Genomic DNA, 21,877 nt, shown 5'->3' with positions numbered 1-21,877 from the left:
CATTCTGATCCAATCCATAGATAGGAAGCGGCTCTGATCCAATCCATAGACACAGATAGGAAGAGGTTCTGATCCAATCCATAGATAGGAAGCGGCTCTGATCCAATCCATAGATAGGAAGCGGCTCTGATCCAATCCATAGACACAGATAGAAAGAGGTTCTGATCCAATCCATAGATCGGAAGCGGCTCTGATCCAATCCATAGATAGGAAGCGGCTCTGATCCAATCCATAGATAGGAAGCGGCTCTGATCCAATCCATAGACACTGATGGGAAGATGTTCTAATCCAATCCATAGACACAGATAGGAAGAGGTTCTGATCCAATCCATAGATAGGAAGAGGTTCTGATCCAATCCATAGATAGGAAGAGGTTCTGATCCAATCCATAGATAGGAAGAGGTTCTGATCCAATCCATAGACACAGTACAGGGAAGGAGTGCCAACGTGAACCACACAAATGCAGCCCCACCCCCGAGGATTGGACCCAGCTGTGATGTCATCGGCGGGAAGCTTCATTAATCTCAACAGATGAAAACAGAGACCAGAAAATCACTTTATTCATAGAAAATAAAAATTGCAATTTATTTAATAAGAAAAATATTTCAGTTTAATAAACATTTTCCTTCAGCTTATAAAATGAAATTCTTTACTACAGCAAAGTGTACCTGTCATTGTGTGCCACGCCCAGCACCCCCCCTCCCCCACCTTCTCTCCCCTCCCCCACCTTCTCACCCTTCCCCCTTCTCTCCCCTCCCCCACCTTCTCACCCTTCTTACCCCTCCCCCACCTTCTCACCCCTCCCCCACCTTCTCACCCCCAACAAGCAGCACACTCATCTCCATAATAGAAGGGGGGGGGGGTGAAACTACAATTCCCATCATGCCTCTGGGAGTCACGCCTGTGGCTCTCAGTCTAAAGCCTCATACACACGATCGGATTTCAATCGGACAAATCCGTGGATTTTTGTGCGAAGGGCGTTGGCCGTGAACTTGTTCTGCATACAGACGGCAGAACTTTTTCAGCCAACATACACAAAACTACGTGGTGAGCATTGGTTCTGATCATGCGTGTTTTTTTCCGACAGACGATCAGATAATCCGACATCACACATTTGTTGTCGGACAGTTTTAAAGCGTGTCAGAAATTTCAACAACAATCGTCCGATGGAGCGCACAAAAACCTTCCATCACACAATTCCCGTCGGGAAATCCGATGGATTATACGAGGCTTTAGAAGGATTCCAGGGACTTGTAGCTCCACAACGAATGGCGTGCCGAGATTTCTGAACCAGGTAAGAACCTCTGTTGTGTCCCCATCAGGAAGATTTCCCCTCACTTCCTGTCCTGGCCTCTATGTAAGCTTCTGATAAGTTCGGTGGACTCAGCGGGGGAGGGGCATGGATGGGTTCTAGAAACGATGAGATAATCACCTGAAGGAGCACAACATACAGAGAGATACAATGTAATACTGACATCCAATCACACACAGGGGCGGCGGGACTTGTGTCTTTTTATGCAATTCTGAAAGTGACACCAGGACAGGAAGTATTGGAAAATCTTCCAAAAAGGTCAGCCCATTTATTGCCAATGACACCCCTACACACTGTACAACGCACAGCCCACCGCGCATTGCGATACTAAGGACCGCCTCCCATCCCCTACAACGCACAGCCCACCACGCATTGCGATACTAAGGACCGCCTCCTATCCCCTACAACGCACAGCCCACCACGCATTGCGATACTAAGGACCGCCTCCCATTCCCTACAACGCACAGCCCACCACGCATTGCGATACTAAGGACCGCCTCCCATCCCCTGCAACACACAGCCCACCACGCATTGCGATACTAAGGACCGCCTCCCATCCCCTACAACGCAAAGCCCACCACGCATTGCGATACTAAGGACCGCCTCCTATCCCCTACAACGCACAGCCCACCACGCATTGCGATACTAAGGACCGCCTCCCATCCCCTACAACACACAGCCCACCACGCATTGCGATACTAAGGACCGCCTCCCATTCCCTACAACGCACAGCCCACCACGCATTGCGATACTAAGGACCGCCTCCCATCCCCTGCAACACACAGCCCACCACGCATTGCGATACTAAGGACCGCCTCCCATCCCCTACAACGCACAGCCCACCACGCATTGCGATACTAAGGACCGCCTCCCATCCCCTACAACACACAGCCCACCACGCATTGCGATACTAAGGACCGCCTCCTATCCCCTACAACGCACGGCCCAGCGCGCATTGCGATACTAAGGACCGCCTCCCACCCCCGACACCCTATAACGCACAGCCCAGCATGCATTGCGATACTAAGGACGCCTCCCACCCCCAACAACACACAGCCCAGCGTGCATACCGCGCATTGCGATACTAAGGACCGCCCCAACAACACACAGCCCAGCGTGCATACCGCGCATTGCGATACGAAGAGCCACTCCCACCCCCAACAACACACAGCCCAGCGTGCATACCGCGCATTGCGATACTAAGGACCGCCCCAACAACACACAGCCCAGCGTGCATACCGCGCATTGCGATACGAAGAGCCACTCCCACCCCCAACAACACACAGCCCAGCGTGCATACCGCGCATTGCGATACGAAGAGCCACTCCCACCCCCAACAACACACAGCCCAGCGTGCATACCGCGCATTGCGATACGAAGAGCCACTCCCACCCCCTGACACCCTACAACCCAGGAGCCCTAATCTGTGTCTAAAGTGGACACAGATTATAGCATTGGAATGCAGATTTCACCCCCCCCCCCCCCCCATAATGGCCACCAGGGTGTGCTGCTGTACAAGCGTCCCCTGACGAAACATTAGAGTGGCGGCAGCCATATTGTGGGCTGAACCAAATGCAGAGAAAACATTTCAGAGCCAACCGATGTGAATGATTTGCATAGCTTGTCTCTGTAAGCAACAGGTACACTTTACTCACTGTAACAGTCTTCTGGATTGGAATAAATGTATAATAATAATAATAATATGTGCAAATAAGACGTCTGTATACCTTCCTGAACACTGCTAGAAAAATACACCGAGTATAAACCTTCTTATACGGAATAGATTTCCTGAAGAGCAAAAGCGTTTTCACCAGAAATCATAACGGAAATCCCGGCAAACAATCTTTGGTCAAACGGGCGCCGTGACGTCCCGGGAATGCGGCAGCGCTGTGTGCGGAGACGTCTGTGGAGCGTGATATATATCTATATACTCTATAAATACACTTTGTAAGGCGGCAATAACATAAAAGGCACTTTGGTCACAAGAAAACAATATGGCTTCATATTCCCCGAGGAAAAAGTCACTGTAGTGAAAAGGACACGAGGCAAGATGGCCGCTCTCACGCCAACACTTACCTCACACATTTCTTAGAAGATTAGATTTCCGGGAATAAAAACAAAATCATCTGTTTAGTCGGTAAAGTCTTCTAACCGGAATTCACTCGCCTGGCGCCTGGGCCAGCCTTGTCATGTCCTCCATTGCAGCCTGCGTGGTCCAATCAGAAGAGACTCCTCAGATAAGAGTTGGGGTGTGAGCGGGCCTCCCGCCATGATTGTCACTGGAAGGCACTGATTACATAGAAGTGCATGAAGAGCGAGCGATTGTCGAGCGCAGGGTCAGGCCAGCAGACCCATCCGGGTGACTTTAGCAGAAAGGAAAGTGTGGAGGAGGAACACCACCGGCTTGGGACTCGTGTGAAGATCCAGAGCCTGCAAGGACGAAACACGTCAGGAAACGCATCCCGCAACTTGTAATAACAGACACACCCCCTCCCCCGAGGGGTCACATGACCCCTCCCCCGAGAGGTCACATGACTCAATAATAATATAGGGAAAGGGAATGGTTTATTCGATAAATAAGGTGTAATACTCAACAGCGATGGGGGAGGGGACGCAATTATTTTCCTCGAGGGGCCACATAAGAAGCTAGGACTGTTGGAGGTCCAAACTCCATTCTGCTCAGTATTTATTTTGGACCCGGGAGGGCCACCAAGTGAGTAACCCCCTAGAAATCGATCGCCCAGCGCTGGGATTGAGGGGCACAACTGCTCATTAAAATAGGTTCTTTTCAAATGGGTAGTCGGGGTGTGGCCACTAAAAATGGGCCGCTGACATTACCGCCCCCCCAAACTGTAAACAGTCAGACAGGGCTGTCCGCATACCTTGGGGTGCCACAAAGTGCAGCATTAGAGGGTAAAATCAGGCAGTGAGGAGATAATACAACGTCTCACCGCCTGTACAACTCCCTCCGAAAGGAGATCCTGATCCGGCCCCCGGGGGCCACACAGAAAGAACTCGCCGGTCAGCAGTGATGGGATGTCTCCTAGACCAGTGTTTCTCAACTCCAGTCCTCGAGGCGCCCCAACAGGTCATGTTTTCAGGATTTCCCTCAGATGAAATGGCCGTGGTAATTACTAAGGCAGTGAAACTGATCAAATCACCTGTGCAAAATAATGGAAAGCCTGAAAACATGACCTGTTGGGGCGCCTTGAGGACTGGAGTTGAGAAACACTGTCCTAGACAATGTTCTCCCACCAGAACAGAGACCCCCCCCCACCAGAACCGAGCCCCCCCACCAGAACAGAGACCCGCCCCCCCACCCACCAGAACAGAGACCCCCCCCCCACCAGAACAGAGACCCCCCCCCCCCCACCAGAACAGAGCCCCCCCACCCACCAGAACAGAGACCCCCCCCCACCCACCAGAACAGAGCCCCCCCCCCACCAGAACAGAGCCCCCCACCCATCAGAACAGAGACCCCCACCCCCCAGAACAGAGCCCCCCCACCCATCAGCTCTTCGGGGTCTCGCCTTCCTGTAGCTCTGCACACATACATCTGACAGCTTCTCTCTCCCGGTCTGCTTCCTCACCGAGTAAGGGATGGATGTGGCTGCTGAACAAGGTCCCTCCAGCAGCATGTCCAGCCCTGCCGCATGAACAGGATGGCCTGCATGGACACCTGTGTGAGGGGCGTGGTCAGCCGCATGGACACCTGTGTGAGGGGCGTGGTCAGCCGCATGGACACCTGTGTGAGGGGCGTGGCCAGCCGCATGGACACCTGTGTGAGGGGCGTGGCCAGCCGCATGGACACCTGTGTGAGGGGCGTGGCCAACCGTATGGACACCTGTGTGAGGGGCGTGGCCAGCCGCATGGACACCTGTGTGAGTGGTGTGGTCAGCCGCATGGACACCTGTGTGAGGGGCGTGGTCAGCCGCATGGACACCTGTGTGAGGGGCGTGGCCAGCCGCATGGACACCTGTGTGAGGGGCGTGGCCAGCCGCATGGACACCTGTGTGAGGGGCGTGGCCAGCCGCATGGACACCTGTGTGAGGGGCGTGGCCAGCCGCATGGACACCTGTGTGAGGGGCGTGGCCAGCCGCATGGACACCTGTGTGAGGGGCGTGGCCAGCCGCATGGACACCTGTGTGAGGGGCGTGGCCAGCCGCATGGACACCTGTGTGAGGGGTGTGGTCACCAGCAGGAATGGGTTGGTCTGCATGGACACCTGTGTGAGGGGCGTGGTCAGCCGCATGGACACCTGTGTGAGTGACGTGGTCAGCCGCATGGACACCTGTGTGAGGGGCGTGGCCAGCCGCATGGACACCTGTGTGAGGGGCGTGGCCAGCCGCATGGACACCTGTGTGAGGGGCGTGGTCAGCCGCATGGACACCTGTGTGAGGGGCGTGGTCAGCCGCAGGAATGGGTTGGTCTGCATGGACACCTGTGTGAGGGGCGTGGTCAGCCGCATGGACACCTGTGTGAGGGGCGTGGCCAGCCGCATGGACACCTGTGAGGGGTGTGGTCAGCGAGGGGGGTCACTGAGCATTTCCCTGGAAAGTGCTGCTGCACAGTGCTGGAGGTTTCGGGTCCTCGGTATTCCCGGGAGAAGCCCAGTGACGTCCCCCATAGAGGATGCAGCTGGGAGGCGGGGGAAGGGCGAATCGCTGACATTCCAGCATTGTGTTTTGTTTATAACGGAAACATTTTATATGGAGGAAAACCCCCGCAGAACACACAACTCTCACCAGCTCTCCCTCCGCTCCTCCAAAGTCCAGGTAAAGGTGTTTGCTTCCATCATCAGCCGACATTCTGAGCTTTTCAAAAGGATATCTGTAAATGACGGGTCCCGAGGGGCCCCCCCGACACACTGTGAACCCCGAATCAAAGTGGATGGAGAGTGAGACGGCTTCCCCGCGTAGAGTGCAGGCTGTGGAGGAATCATATACACGTTACACACGTGAAAAGATTTAAAGTGAGCCAAACCTAAATCATGCCGGGAAGTTCTGCACCTCGCGGTAGCGGCATCGGTCTCTAAGGTTCACAGCGGGGGGTCCGGGGCGTCTCTGTTCACCATTTCCGGTCCAAACTTTGCCTAAATTCAGACCTAAAATGGTGTCAACGACACCCAGGACCCCCCGATGTGCGCTCCGCAGCCGTCCCAGGGGGGTGTGAACCACTGAGAGCCAATCACAGTCTGCCGTTATGTGGATTGGATGTTGGGAACCCTTATATAATGTGTGAACCATGGAGAGCCAATCATAGTCCCCCGTCATGTGGATTGGATGTGGGTGTAACGGAACTATGTATTCTGCCTGGACATCTATAATCATCATGCAGTGAGGCATACAAAGGGTTAATTGTAGAGTGACTCTTTCACTGCTAAATTCTAATGTCCCCTTCTTCAGCTAATTGACTCTCTTTTGTGTATTACAAGTTAGCAGTCTCCTGTCAGGTGTATGCTGATGGGATAATCTGTGAGTGTGTATTGTTCTAAAGGTTAATTGAATTCTATTGAGAAAGGAATGTGTCTGTTCAGATCATGTTAAACATAGCTCGGAGCCGAAGTGTCTGGATACTGATTAGCTCAAGGGGATGTCATTATTTGAAAGTATCTGTATTGAAGCCCCCCTGTGTGAGGAGGGGGCGGAGATTTTCATTGTTCCTGCAACAGCTTGTAACTAGATATAAGCCAGGTGAATGTACCATTAAAACAGTCTACTTGACCCTTCAAAACGTAGCCCCGTCTCGTTCTTGGAAGGGCATTCTATTGGACTATTATTCTGCTCTTTTTACAGCTGCACCGGACTCTCTCTCTCTGGATCACGTGGATGGGTTATACCAGCTTTACTTGCATATCGCAACTTGCCAGGGAAAAGGGCGTCTCCAACGGCTGATACCTTCTCACTACTTGGGTAGCCGTTACAGGGGGGAACCCTCATATGATGTGTGAACCATGGAGAGCCAATCACAGTCTCCCGTCATGCGGAGAAACCCTCATATAATGTGTGAACCATGGAGAGCCAATCACAGTCTCCCGTCATGCGGAGAAACCCTCATATAATGTGTGAACCATGGAGAGATAATCACAGTCTCCCGTCATGCGGGGAAACCCTCATATGATGTGTGAACCATGGAGAGCCAATCACAGTCTCCCGTCATGCGGGGAAACCCTCATATAATGTGTGAACCATGGAGAGCCAATCACAGTCTCCCGTCATGCGGAGAAACCCTCATATAATGTGTGAACAATGGAGAGCCAATCACAGTCTCCCGTCATGCGGGGAAACCCTCATATAATGTGTGAACCATGGAGAGCCAATCACAGTCTCCCGTCATGCGGAGAAACCCTCATATAATGTGTGAACAATGGAGAGCCAATCACAGTCTCCCGTCATGCGGAGAAACCCTCATATAATGTGTGAACCATGGAGAGATAATCACAGTCTCCCGTCATGCGGGGAAACCCTCATATGATGTGTGAACCATGGAGAGCCAATCACAGTCTCCCGTCATGCGGGGAAACCCTCATATAATGTGTGAACCATGGAGAGCCAATCACAGTCTCCCGTCATGCGGAGAAACCCTCATATAATGTGTGAACAATGGAGAGCCAATCACAGTCTCCCGTCATGCGGGGAAACCCTCATATAATGTGTGAACAATGGAGAGCCAATCACAGTCTCCCGTCATGCGGGGAAACCCTCATATAATGTGTGAACCATGGAGAGCCAATCACAGTCTCCCGTCATGCGGGGAAACCCTCATATAATGTGTGAACCATGGAGAGCCAATCACAGTCTCCCGTCATGCGGAGAAACCCTCATATAATGTGTGAACCATGGAGAGCCAATCACAGTCTCCCGTCATGCGGGGAAACCCTCATATAATGTGTGAACCATGGAGAGCCAATCACAGTCTCCCGTCATGCGGGGAAACCCTCATATAATGTGTGAACCATGGAGAGCCAATCACAGTCTCCCGTCATGCGGGGAAACCCTCATATAATGTGTGAACCATGGAGAGCCAATCACAGTCTCCCGTCATGCGGGGAAACCCTCATATAATGTGTGAACCATGGAGAGCCAATCACAGTCTCCCGTCATGCGGGGAAACCCTCATATAATGTGTGAACCATGGAGAGCCAATCACAGTCTCCCGTCATGCGGGGAAACCCTCATATAATGTGTGAACAATGGAGAGCCAATCACAGTCTCCCGTCATGTGGGGAAACCCTCATATAATGTGTGAAGCCGCCTAAATCCCTCCTTGTGTCACTTTGCAGCCCCTCGGTTCCCGGTCTTGAACTTGGGGCCCCAACATCTCCACAAGTGTGGCAAAGGGACATCATCTGTGAAAAGGCTCCACTTCCAACTCGCTAATATCTCCCCCCTCCCCCCCATTGCTTCTTCCCGGCTCTGCTGCCCCCTGAGTACCCAGTGCTGGCTGGTGTTGGAGCCCAAAGGGAACATTATGTGGGGGTGCTCGGGTCCACACACCTGCATGGGTCATTTGTTCCCCCATACATGCCAGCACTGAGTATTTGGCTCCAGTAGAGGAAGGAGCAGTGGGGTATTTCTAGAAAGGGAAGCATTACTGGGTCAGTGGCAACGCGTTTCACATAAAGACTGTCTCTGAAGGAACACAGTGACCGTGTTGCTTTAGGCCTCACTGCTGTCATTCTGGAGTCAGAGTCTCCATTACCCAACAACATCTGCCCATCTGAGCCCTTTGTTCCAAGAAAGCTGCCCCTTGGCTTCCACTCCTAGAACTCAGGGGTACTCGCCCCTCCCCCACCTCCCCAAAAATAAACAGTCACTTACTGATGGTGACCTCTCTGGTGAGTTCTGCTGTAGCATGGCAGCCTTGCACCATCGCCCGTGTCCATGCAGAGAGGTCCCTCTGATTCTCCACGCGGAAAACACGCATTTCAATGCCCTGAGGACACCCGGTGCGGGCGGCAAATGTTAGGTGCGGTTCTGGCGAGGGGGAATTGCGCCCAGGACCGGAGTGCACCAACCTGGAAGAGATTGCGAAATGTCCGTTACACAAAGAAAACTTTATATGTGAATCAACAAAATAAAAACGGGCCGCCAGTGAACGGAGCGCCGCGAAGAAGTATGGCGGTGCCAAGGAGACCTCTAGAAACAATCGGCTCCTTGAAACTTTTGATTTTAGGGGGACACTTATCTTTTTAGGGGACGTTCACCCCTCTGGCTTCTGTAATACAATCCATTCCCCTCCTGACCGCTCTTCGGGGGCCCCCTGGTCCTAGAACTCCTCCCCCAGCCGCCATTCCCTACAATGGAAGCCAACCAGCAGCTCGGGATTTCTTTAGATGTTGAATCGGTTGCAAAGATTTCACTTTTTTTACCTAATTTTATTCTCTTCATTCATTAAAGTAACAAAAAGTTTTTATACACAGCAACACACCCCCTCCCCCCCCCCCCACTAAATACTTACCCGAGCCCCATCTCCATCCAGCGCTGCTTGCCATTGGCTCAAATCCAGTGAGGAGGGGGCAGGGCCAAGCTGCTTTCTGTCAACAGATGAACACAATGCGGCTCAGGATCAAGCACCCATGATCCCCTCCCCCCCAATATCAAGTGGCTTGCTATAGGGCACTTGGAAGGTGGGGGCCTGAAGAAAAGGGGGTTCGCCTGTTCAGTCCAATACATTATACAGGGAAGTAGGACAAGTTTGTGTTCTGCAATGAACCTTTACAATCATTTTAGGTTCTGGCCGCGCATGCGCAGGGGATGAGGTGCAGGACAGGAAAGAGTCTGGATAAAAAAAAAAAGTGTCAACTGCCCAACAGACCCCATTGAAGGTTCCCACCTGACAATGTAATGGCGGGGGTTGTATTTCAGGTTAGTAAATAGGAGCCCCTCCTCCAGCATGCTAGAAGACCTTCCATGTGCCAGAGGAACTTGCCCAAAAGATAACTTCCCCCATTTAAAGCGATCGACCTTCGGATGAAATTCCTCATAATAAGCGTTCGATATAGAAATCATTCCCCCTGCAATCAGAGATTCATCCGTCTTATTGTAACAATCAACACCTCCGCCCCCAAGTCTGGTGAGGGGTTAGACTCTCCGGCGGCCTTTATCTGCCCCCCTCAGTGAGTACTGGAGACGAGGGACATCCGCATTGGGGACAATTCTTCAGGCGACCTGTGGGGGGCGTCTTCTCAGGTGTTTGCATCAAACGAGTATTTATTCCTATACAAGTCAATGGAATAGCAGCTCAAAGCAAGTGGAGCAAATCGACACCAATACAGAGCCTAGAGCTCAACTATGCAATCTGATTGTACAATCTCCTTCCACTGGATGTAGAATTGTACAATTCAATTGGATTTCCTCAGTTGGACACAGATTGCAAAATAAATGTCTGTACATGTCTTCTTCATTAGCGTCAGGACTAAATACGTTAAAAATACGAAATGCTTCCTATTAATATTTAGCTTTTTCAGGCAGCATATGGAGCTTTAGGCTTTTTTTTGCATTTTCTATGCTCTCCATTTGCTTCTTTGATGTAAAAGTCCATTGCTAGACCTTCGTAGCTCCGACTTACAGAACAAGGAGCAGCTCCACCACCGGCTCTGGCCAATGAGAGAATGCACCTGAAGGGAGCTACTTTTCTGTGTTGTCACTTTAGCTAACCCGTCGTGTTCTGGGAAATCTTTGTCGTCACGTATAGTTTTTTTTCCCCCTTTAACTTATATAAAGATTTTATAAAAACAGATATAAACCAATTTAAAGTGCTTTGTAAAGGCACAGTGTATTTTATTTTTAAAACAACAAGTTATACTTCCCAACGCTGATGGTTTTACACAGAACAGCCCCAATCCTCCTCCTCCCGTGTCCCCTGCCTTCACTCCAAGCCCCTCCCCCTTACCAAGAGTCCCTATAGCAAGCCACTTACTATGGGGGCACTCGTGCATGCTCACCCCGAGCCGATTCTGTGTCCATAAGACACACCCCCTCCTCTGGCCCATGAGGAGGAAGAGAGCCAAGAGATTTGCTGATCTCATGCACATCGCTGATTGGAGATCGGCTCAGGTACACCTTGGGGACAGGACCCCTTGGAGGGAGTTTACCTGGTGGAGATAAGTGGCAGCTTGTGTTTCGGGTTTGCCCATTCCTCTCGCGTCCTCGGCATCGCGCTAAAGAGCAAAAAATCCCTCTGTGAGACGACTGCCAGGATTGGTGTCCATAACGCCCTCCCGTCGTCCTGCGACACCTGCGCACAACACAATGCACAGCCAGTAAATCCTCACAAACTCATTGAGAACAAGTGTGTGTGTGTGTGTGTGTGTGGGGGGGGGGGGGGGGGTGGGGGAATGGGAAGTTTGCGTTCTTTGTCAAATCTGCGTAAAAAAAAACAACATCTGCAGAAGGATTCCGACTGAAAACGTTTGGTTCAGGAACGATCGTTCTGTTGTGGAATCATTAGTGACGTCAATCGATGTTCATTTTTGAGAAAATTCGGGGGCCGGAGCCTCAGGACCACACGACACGGGACTAGAGCCGAGACGCAGGGTCCCACCACACAGGAGCCGAGCCGCAGGATCACACGACACGGGACCAGAGCCCGAGACGCATGACCACACGACACCGGACTAGAGCCGAGACACAGGGTCCCACCACACAGGAGCCGAGCCGCAGGATCACACGACACAGGACTAGAGCCGAGACGCAGGGTCCCACCACACAGGAGCCGAGCCGCAGGATCACACAGGACTAGAGCCGAGACGCAGGGTCCCACCACACAGGAGCCGAGCCGCAGGATCACACGACACGGGACCAGAGCCGAGACGCATGACCACACGACACGGGAACAGAGCCGAGACGCAAGGTCCCACCACACAGGAGCCGAGCCGCAGGATCATATGACACGGGACCAGAGCCGAGCCGCAGGATGACACGGGACCAGAGCCGAGACGCATGACCACACGACACGGGACTAGAGCCGAGACACAGGGTCCCACCACACAGGAGCCGAGCTGCAGGATCACACGACACGGGACCAGAGCCGAGCCGCAGGATCACACGACACGGGACCAGAGCCGAGCTGCAGGATCACACGACACAGGAGCCGAGCCACAGGATCACACGACACAGGACCAGAGCCGAGACGCATGACCACACGACGCGGGACTAGAGCCAAGACGCAGGGTCCCACCACACAGGAGCCGAGCCGCAGGATCATATGACACGGGACCAGAGCCGAGACGCATGACCACACGACACGGGACCAGAGCCGAGACGCATGACCACACGACACGGGACCAGAGCCGAGCTGCAGGATCACACGGCCAGAGCAAGGTGGGGGGGGGGGGGGGGTGCAGACACATTTCTAACATTAGTTATGTCGGGTAGGAATTCTGGATAGTATTTTAAGGGCCGGAAATGATTTCTCCCCAATTCCAATACTCAGGTTAGTGAAAGGAATGAATGCCGTGTGCCTGGAGAAGGAGATCTTCAGACCGGGTTACATACAATCAGATCTTTGGAAAATTGTCACGTCTGCCCATCTATTGGCCCACCTTCAGGTATAATATGGAAGAATGGAGGCTCACCTGTTCTGCCACCCAGCCTAAGTGCCTGAGGTCTTCGCTGGCAGCTCCCAGCATGCACTGCGTCTCCGCCAGCACCTGCGGCAGCAGCGCCGTGATGTTATTGTGCAGGGCCTGCGACCAGGACAATGCGGAGGCGGAGTCTCTACATCGGAGAACGATGGAGTGACACCCATCAGGCGAGCGAAGTTCCACCAGCCTGGAAGAGATCTGGATGTGAGAAGGAGAGAGAGGAGAGGCACACATGATGTACCTCCCACAGCAACATACAGACACGCCCACATGATGTACCTCCCACAGCAACATACAGACACGCCCACATGATGTACCTCCCACAGCAACATACAGACACGCCCACATGATGTACCTCCCACAGCAACATACAGACACGCCCACATGATGTACCTCCCACAGCAACATACAGACACGCCCACATGATGTACCTCCCACAGCAACATACAGACACGCCCACATCATGTACCTCCCACAGCAACATACAGACACGCCCACATCATGTACCTCCCACAGCAACATACAGACACGCCCACATGATGTACCTCCCACAGCAACATACAGACACGCCCACATGATGTACCTCCCACAGCAACATACAGACACGCCCACATGATGTACCTCCCACAGCAACATACAGACACGCCCACATCATGTACCTCCCACAGCAACATACAGACACGCCCACATCATGTACCTCCCACAGCAACATACAGACACGCCCACATCATGTACCTCCCACAGCAACATACAGACACGCCCACATCATGTACCTCCCACAGCAACATACAGACACGCCCACATCATGTACCTCCCACAGCAACATACAGACACGCCCACATGATGTACCTCCCACAGCAACATACAGACACGCCCACATCATGTACCTCCCACAGCAACATACAGACACGCCCACATCATGTACCTCCCACAGCAACATACAGACACGCCCACATCATGTACCTCCCACAGCAACATACAGACACGCCCACATGATGTACCTCCCACAGCAACATACAGACACGCCCACATCATGTACCTCCCACAGCTACATACAGACACGCCCACATGATGTACCTCCCACAGCTACATACAGACACCGTCACGCCCACACGATGTACCTCCCACAGCAACATACAGACACCGTCACGCCCACATGATGTACCTCCCACAGCTACATACAGACACGCCCACATGATGTACCTCCCACAGCAATATACAGACACGCCCACATGATGTACCTCACACAGCAACATAGACACGCCCACATGATGTACCTCCCACAGCAACATACAGACACGCCCACACGATGTACCTCCCACAGCTACATACAGTCACGCCCACATGATGTACCTCCCACAGCTACATACAGTCACGCCCACATGATGTACCTCCCACAGCAACATACAGACACGCCCACATGATGTACCTCCCACAGCAACATACAGACACGCCCACATGATGTACCTCCCACAGCAATATACAGACACCGTCACGCCCACATCATGTACCTCCCACAGCAACATACAGACACGCCCACATGATGTACCTCCCACAGCAACATACAGACACCGTCACGCCCACATGATGTACCTCCCACAGCAACATACAGACACCGTCACGCCCACATGATGTACCTCCCACAGCAACATAGACACCGTCACGCCCACATGATGTACCTCCCACAGCAACATACAGACACCGTCACACCCACATGACCTGCTTCCCACATCGACATACAGACACCGGCGAGTCACGCCCACATGACGTACCTCCCACAGCGACAGACAGAAGCGTCATGGCCACTTACCTTCCCTCCGGGTCGAACATGCTCAGGTTTCTGGCTGCATAGCACATTTTTAGGGGGATAACTTTGCAGTCCCTGGAACCGTGTTTGGGGGAGCCATGTGGAGGGGAGACATGTTGGGGGGAGCCAGATGGATCGCCGGGTGATGGATCGTTCAGGTCAGAATCGTCCCAGGGAAGATCGCCAACAAGGGAAGCTTTCCGAATGAAGGGAGACACGTCCTGCAGAAAGCGCACTGCGGGGAGAAAAACAAAACATGGCGTCATGCAGAGAACAGCAGAGTGAGAATGACAAATATTAGGAGACAGCAGGACTAACATGAAAGAGAAACTGTCTGTGCTGCCCCATGCGTTATACAAATGTACACAGAGCTCACTAAACAAAACGGGCGCATTCTACTCAGGAGCGCAGAACAGCGACGGCATCACACACTTCGTGTCACGGCTTTGGGATTGGAAATAAAAGGAAATCGAAGGTCCAAACCGCCATACAGACTCGGGGCTGGAAAATAAACAATGCCGGAGCCAGGGCATCGCTCTGATTGGCTACAAAACATTTCATAAATGCAATTTATCTGCCAGACCTGAGGGGGTCAAAAGAGGAAGTGTGGGGGATGGTCAGCGGGTCGTCTTGCAGAGAAATGGTCATTTTCCCCCGATTGGGTAAAGAACCATATTTACTGACACCTGCAGATTTACTGACACCTAGCTGAACTTTTCCTTGTGTGTAAAAAAGCTGAACAGGTGACAGGTCCTCTTTAGGCAGCCAAATTGGCGGCTTCAGCACCGGCATGTGGGGGCCACAAGTGACGTCTTTGGCTTCATGTACACCGGCCTCCCCTGACTGCGGGAAACCAGAAAAATGCATTTTCACCCGGCCGGCCGGCAGTCAAAGCGTTCCTATGCAGAATGCGATTCTTCCACGTTCTCCTAATCGCAGCAGATCCTAAACTCTGCGGAAAGCCTCCGACTACCAACATTGGAGCTGTCAGTGTACATGGAAGTCCGGGGGTTAATGTGTGTGGAGCCGCAAAATAAGGAGTCCATATAAGGCAGAAGAACAGCGTAAGAAGTGGAGGGGGGCACAGGGATACGGAGGGGGCAGGAAAGGGGGCGCAGGAAAGAGGGGACAGGAAAGGGGTGCAGGCAAGGGGGTGCAGGGACAGGGAGGGGGCAGGAAAGAGGACCCAGGGAGGGGGCGGGAATGGGGTGCAAGGAGGGGCAGGGAAAGGGGGCAGGGACAGAAAGAGGGCACAGGGGAAGGAAAGGGGCGCAGGGACGCGGAGGGGGCAGGAAAGGGGTGCAGGCAAGGGTGCGCAGGGACAGGGAAGGGGCAGGAAAGAGGACGCAGGAAGGGGGCGAAGGGGTGCAGGCAAGGGGGCAGGAAAGAGGGCACAGGGGCAGGGAAAGGGGGCATGGACAGGAAAGAGGGCACAGGGGAAGGAAAGGGGGCAGGGACAGGAAAGAGGGCACAGGGGAAGGAAAGGGGGCTCAGGGATGTGGAATGGGGGCAGGGACAAGGACAGGAAAGGGGGGCGCAGGGACGTGGGCAGGCACAAAAACAGGAAAGAGGGCTCAGGGGAAGGAAAGGGGGCTCAGGGGAAGGAAAGGGGGCTCAGGGACAAGGACAGGAAAGGGGGCTCAGGGACGTGGAATGGGGGCAGGGACAAGGACAGGAAAGGGGGCTCAGGGACGTGGAATGGGGGCAGGGACAAGGACAGGAAAGGGGGCTCAGGGGCAGGAAAGGGGGCAGGGACAAGGACAGGAAAGAGGGCTCAGGGGCAGGAAAGGGGGCGCAGGGACAGGAAAGGGGGCGCAGAGACAGGAAAGGGGGCGCAGAGACAGGAAAGGGGGCGCAGGGGCAGCCATGAGAGAAGCGTGCTGACGGAAGCAGATCGGACCACTGGGTGGCTTTACTGTAATCCAATAAGAAGTGATCGCTCATTAACGAGGGGCCCCAGATAATCCCCCGAGCCGCAGCGAACGTCTGGAGAGCCGGCTGGAGATCGGAACATTTCTGCAGTTTTACGATTTGCTTCACAAAGGAGGTTTTTTGATGGATTTTCTGTGACTGGCCCCCGAGGGACACGAAACGCACCTCAGAAATTGACATTCATGGCGGTTTGCGGTTCCCATTAACCAGTTTAACCCTTTCCATTTCCTGAGCAATTCAGGCTGGAGAACGAGATGAATGGACGTCCCTCTGCTACCCCTCCATAAAGGACCAATCACACAGCACAGAAGAATGGGGGGTGAAAATTCTGTTCATCACAAATTTCCCATTTTTCTCAGTTTTAATTTCCTCATCACCCCTCTGCTGCACTAAAATCCCAACCAGAGCTGTCATTCCGGCCTGCTGGCCACCAGACCTACCCCCTCCCCCATACACCCCCCTCCCCCATACACCCCCCCCTCCCCCATACACACACACCCCTCTGCTGCACTAAAATCCCAACCAGAGCTGTCATTCCGGCCTGCTGGCCACCAGACCTACCCCCTCCCCCATACACACCCCTCCCCCATACACACCCCCCTCCCCATACACACATAACCCCCTCCCCCATACACCCACACACCCCTCTGCTGCACTAAAATCCCAACCAGAGCTGTCATTCTGGCCTGCTGGCCACCAGACCTACCCCCTCCCCCATACACCCCCCCCTCTCCATACACACATAACCCCCTCCCCCATACACACACACACCCCTCTGCTGCACTAAAATCCCAACCAGAGCTGTCATTCCGGCCTGCTGGCCACCAGACCTACCCCCTCCCCCATACACACATAACCCCCCCTCCCCCATACACACAACCCATCCCCCTAGTTCCCACCCGCAGGTATGAAATGGGGGGGGGGATATGAAGGAGGTGGCGATACGTGCCCCCCCCCCCACTGCAGCGCCTTGTCATGGGTTGGTGCATATGTAGGTGGGGCGGAGCCTAGGTAGGGGCAGGGGATAGGAAGGTGGGAGGGGAGGTAGGGGGCGGGTCTTACCTTCAAGGGTCACCTCTCTTCCCGCCTTCTTCATCGCTTACAACACCTGGTCATGGGCGGCCCTGCGGAGGCTGGTAGGGTTAGAGGTATGTAGGGGGCGAGGCATAGGAAGGTGGGAGGTAGGGGGCGTGGTCTCACCTTTCAGGGTCACCTCTCGCCCCGCCTTCTTCAGCGCTTGCACCGCCTGGTCGTGGGTGGCGCTGTGGAGGAGGGGGGGGTTAGAGGTAGTGGGCACGGCATATGTAGGTGTGGCAGGGGAGGTACGGGGCGGGTCTCACCTTCCAGGGTCACCTCTCGCCCCGCATTCTTCAGCGCTTGCACCACCTGGTCGTGGGTGTTGCTGTGGAGGAGGGGGCGGGTGGTTTAGAGGTAGTGGGTGGGGCATATGTAGGCGGGGAAGGGGAGGTAAGGGGCGGATCTCACCTTCCAGGGTCACCTCTCGCCCCGCCTGGGTGGATGGGGCGAGTGGTGGGTGGGGCGAGAGGTTGGTGGGTGGGGCGCTGTGGAGGAGGAGGGGGGTGGTTTAGAGGTAGTGGGCGGGGCATATGCAGGGTTGTGCTGCAGAGGCGGGTGAGGTTAGAGGTATGAAGGGGCGGGGCAGTGGAGGTAAGGGGCGGGTCTCACCTTCCAGGGTCACCTCTCGCCCCGCCTTCTTCAGCGCTTGCACCGCCTGGTCGTGGGTGGCGCTGTGGAGGAGGGGGTGTGGGTTAGAGGTAGTGGGCGGGGCAGGGGAGGTAAGGGGCGGGTCTCACCTTCCAGAGTCACCTCTTGCCCCGCCTTCTTCAGCGCTTGCACCGCCTGGTCGTGGGTGGGGCTGTGGAGGAGGGGGTGGGGGTTAGAGGTAGTGGGTGGGGCATATGCAGGTGGGGCAGGGGAGGTAAGGGGCGGGTCTCACCTTCCAGAGTCACCTCTCGCCCCGCCTTCTTCAGCACTTGCACCGCCTGGTCGTGGGTGGGGCTGTGGAGGAGGGGGTGGGGGTTAGAGGTAGTGGGTGGGGCATATGTAGGTGGGGCAGGGGAGGTAAGGGGCGGGTCTCACCTTCCAGGGTCACCTCTCGCCCCGCCTTCTTCAGCGCTTGCACCGCCTGGTCGTGGGTGGGGCTGTGGAGGAGGGGGTGGGGGTTAGAGGTAGTGGGTGGGGCATATGTAGGTGGGGCAGGGGAGGTAAGGGGCGGGTCTCACCTTCCAGAGTCACCTCTCGCCCCGCCTTCTTCAGCGCTTGCACCGCCTGGTCGCGGGTGGGGCTGTGGAGGAGGGGGTGGGGGTTAGAGGTAGTGGGTGGGGCATATGTAGGTGGGGCAGGGGAGGTAAGGGGCGGGTCTCACCTTCCAGAGTCACCTCTCGCCCCGCCTTCTTCAGCGCTTGCACCGCCTGGTCGCGGGTGGGGGTTAGAGGTAGTGGGTGGGGCATATGTAGGTGGGGCAGGGGAGGTAAGGGGCGGGTCTCACCTTCCAGAGTCACCTCTCGCCCCGCCTTCTTCAGCGCTTGCACCGCCTGGTCGTGGGTGGGGCTGTGGAGGAGGGGGTGGGGGTTAGAGGTAGTGGGTGGGGCATATGCAGGTGGGGCAGGGGAGGTAAGGGGCGGGTCTCACCTTCCAGAGTCACCTCTCGCCCCGCCTTCTTCAGCACTTGCACCGCCTGGTCGTGGGTGGGGCTGTGGAGGAGGGGGTGGGGGTTAGAGGTAGTGGGTGGGGCATATGTAGGTGGGGCAGGGGAGGTAAGGGGCGGGTCTCACCTTCCAGAGTCACCTCTCGCCCCGCCTTCTTCAGCGCTTGCACCGCCTGGTCGTGGGTGGGGCTGTGGAGGAGGGGGTGGGGGTTAGAGGTAGTGGGTGGGGCATATGTAGGTGGGGCAGGGGAGGTAAGGGGCGGGTCTCACCTTCCAGAGTCACCTCTCGCCCCGCCTTCTTCAGCGCTTGCACCGCCTGGTCGTGGGCGGGGCTGTGGAGGAGGGGGGATTTAGAAGTAGTGGGTGGGGCATATGTAGGTGGGGCAGGGGAGGTAAGGGGCGGATCTCACCTTCCAGGGTCACCTCTCGCCCCGCCTGGGTGGATGGGGCGAGTGGTGGGTGGGGCGAGAGGTTGGTGGGTGGGGCGCTGTGGAGGAGGAGGGGGTGGTTTAGAGGTAGTGGGCGGGGCATATGCAGGGTTGTGCTGCAGAGGCGGGTGAGGTTAGAGGTATGAAGGGGCGGGGCAGTGGAGGTAAGGGGCGGGTCTCACCTTCCAGGGTCACCTCTCGCCCCGCCTTCTTCAGCGCTTGCACCGCCTGGTCGTGGGTGGGGCTGTGGAGGAGGGGGTTAGAGGTAGTGGGCGGGGCAGTGGAGGTAAGGGGCGGGTCTCACCTTCCAGGGTCACCTCTCGCCCCGCCTTCTTCAGCGCTTGCACCGCCTGGTCGTGGGTGGGGCTGTGGAGGAGGGGGTTAGAGGTAGTGGGCGGGGCAGTGGAGGTAAGGGGCGGGTCTCACCTTCCAGGGTCACCTCTCGCCCCGCCTTCTTCAGCGCTTGCACCGCCTGGTCGTGGGTGGCGCTCCGGAGGTCGGTCCCGTTGACGGAGAGGATGGAATCTCCGACCCGGAGAGCTCGGCTGTGATCGGCGGCGAGTCCCGGGAAGATCTTAGAGATGAGGACCGGCATTCTGTTCTCCTGTCCGCCCTTTATACTGATCCCCAACCCGCCCGACTCCTTCACCACCCGAACCCTCCGCACCGGCTCCGGGCTGCTGTCCGGGGGGAGGCGGGGACCGGGGCTGTCCAGGCCGGACTCGGAGTCGTTACTGAGCCCGTTCACCGCCGCCGGTTCTTCCTCCGAAGTCAGCCGGAGACTCTCCCCGGACAGATCGGCCTGGACCCGGACCCAATGATCCTGCAGGAGGAGCTCCACCAATCCCGAGCGAGAGGCGCGACTCCACACCGCCATGGTGTCACCGAGAGCCGCACAGGGGCCACTTCCTGCCGGAGGTCCGGACCCGCCCCTCTTCTCCTCTGGCCCGCCCCTCTTCACCCCTGACACGCCCCTCTTCTCCCCTGACACGCCCCCGCTCTCAGGCACACACGTGGCATAGTGACATCTGTCGGCCGCTCGGAGATGACAGGGGGCGTGTGATCCGTGACACAGAACTCCGCCCCCCAGAGAAGAAGCCTGGTCCTGAGAGCCCCGGATGTGTCTCTATTTCCTGCGATGTAGCCACTGCCGAGCCAAAGGGGGCGGAACCGAGAACCCAAATCAGAAAAATTCAAGTGATTATTATCATCCCAAACTTTCATATTACCTCTATTAGAGGCGGTGTTCTGTCGAGAAGCCCCTCCCATCGAATAGTTCCCGGGATGAACTGCGCATGCGCCGGATGTCATAGCAAACTGCTGGTCAGCGGTAACCATGGCGCATGCGCACATCGTAGGTATATAGAGCGAAAGTGCTGGACCATAGAGCCCAGTCCTCCCAAGAGAGACATTACAGGCGACGCCTCGTGCATGAGGCCCGCATCCCATAAAGTTTCAGCGTCTTGGATGGATCCAAAAGCATCGCTCTTTTTTACACCCAGAGGGTCTCACCTTAGACACTGCCGAAAAAACGGAGGAACTTCCCTGATGGGAGGGGTTATATGGAGGGGAACTGTCTTCAATTGGTTGTGCCAGTGTCCAATCACCGCTGGTGACCCTTAACCCATTATATAATGAATGGCTCTGTGTCCCGTGGTGGACGATAAAGAAAAGATTTCCATTCATCCTTCCAGAAAAATGGCGCTGATGAACTCTTTGGCGTTTGTAGGTGTGGAGGCGGGGTCCATTGTTATTGGATGAGATCTTCCCGACTCGCTGACCTCACTGTAAAATGTTAATTGCACCAGCAATGACCTCATCACTTCCCACAAAACTTCACAAGTAATCCGAGGTCTGCCAACACATTTCCCGGCTACCCTTCTTAAAGCAGGGGTTCACCCGAAAACACATTTTTAACATTAGATTGAGGCGAATTACGGGAAGCAGAATCGGGTGTTTTTTTTAAATCAATGCCGTACTTACCGTTTTAGAGATCGATCTTCTCCGCCGCTTCCGGGTATGGGCTGCGGGACTGGGCGTTCCTATTTGATTGACAGTCTTCCGACGGTCGCATACAGCGCGTCACGAGTTCCCGAAAGTAGCCGAACGTCGGTGCAGCTCTATACGGCGCCTGCGCACCGAC

The 21,877-nt window shown here is 55.1% G+C and overlaps 1 protein-coding gene across 1 annotated transcript; it reads right to left on the bottom strand.

Annotated features, from left to right (window-relative positions):
• Positions 1-3,560: 3,560 nt before the first annotated feature.
• SNTB2 (syntrophin beta 2) lies at positions 3,561-20,669 on the bottom strand. Its single transcript, XM_040334535.1, has 7 exons — positions 20,161-20,669; positions 14,710-14,941; positions 12,891-13,086; positions 11,409-11,551; positions 9,133-9,329; positions 6,058-6,239; positions 3,561-3,742 (listed from the first exon to the last, which is right to left on the bottom strand). Exons 1-7 carry the CDS (start codon positions 20,609-20,611, stop codon positions 3,650-3,652), a joined length of 1,494 nt encoding a protein of 497 aa, XP_040190469.1. The 5' UTR covers positions 20,612-20,669; the 3' UTR covers positions 3,561-3,649.
• Positions 20,670-21,877: the final 1,208 nt, after the last annotated feature.

This window comes from Rana temporaria, assembly GCF_905171775.1.
Source record: "Rana temporaria chromosome 13 unlocalized genomic scaffold, aRanTem1.1 scaffold_420_arrow_ctg1, whole genome shotgun sequence".
Classification (NCBI taxonomy): Eukaryota; Metazoa; Chordata; class Amphibia; order Anura; family Ranidae; genus Rana; species Rana temporaria.
Note: the sequence above shows the minus strand (reverse complement) of the source record. Positions and strands in the feature narration are given on the sequence as shown.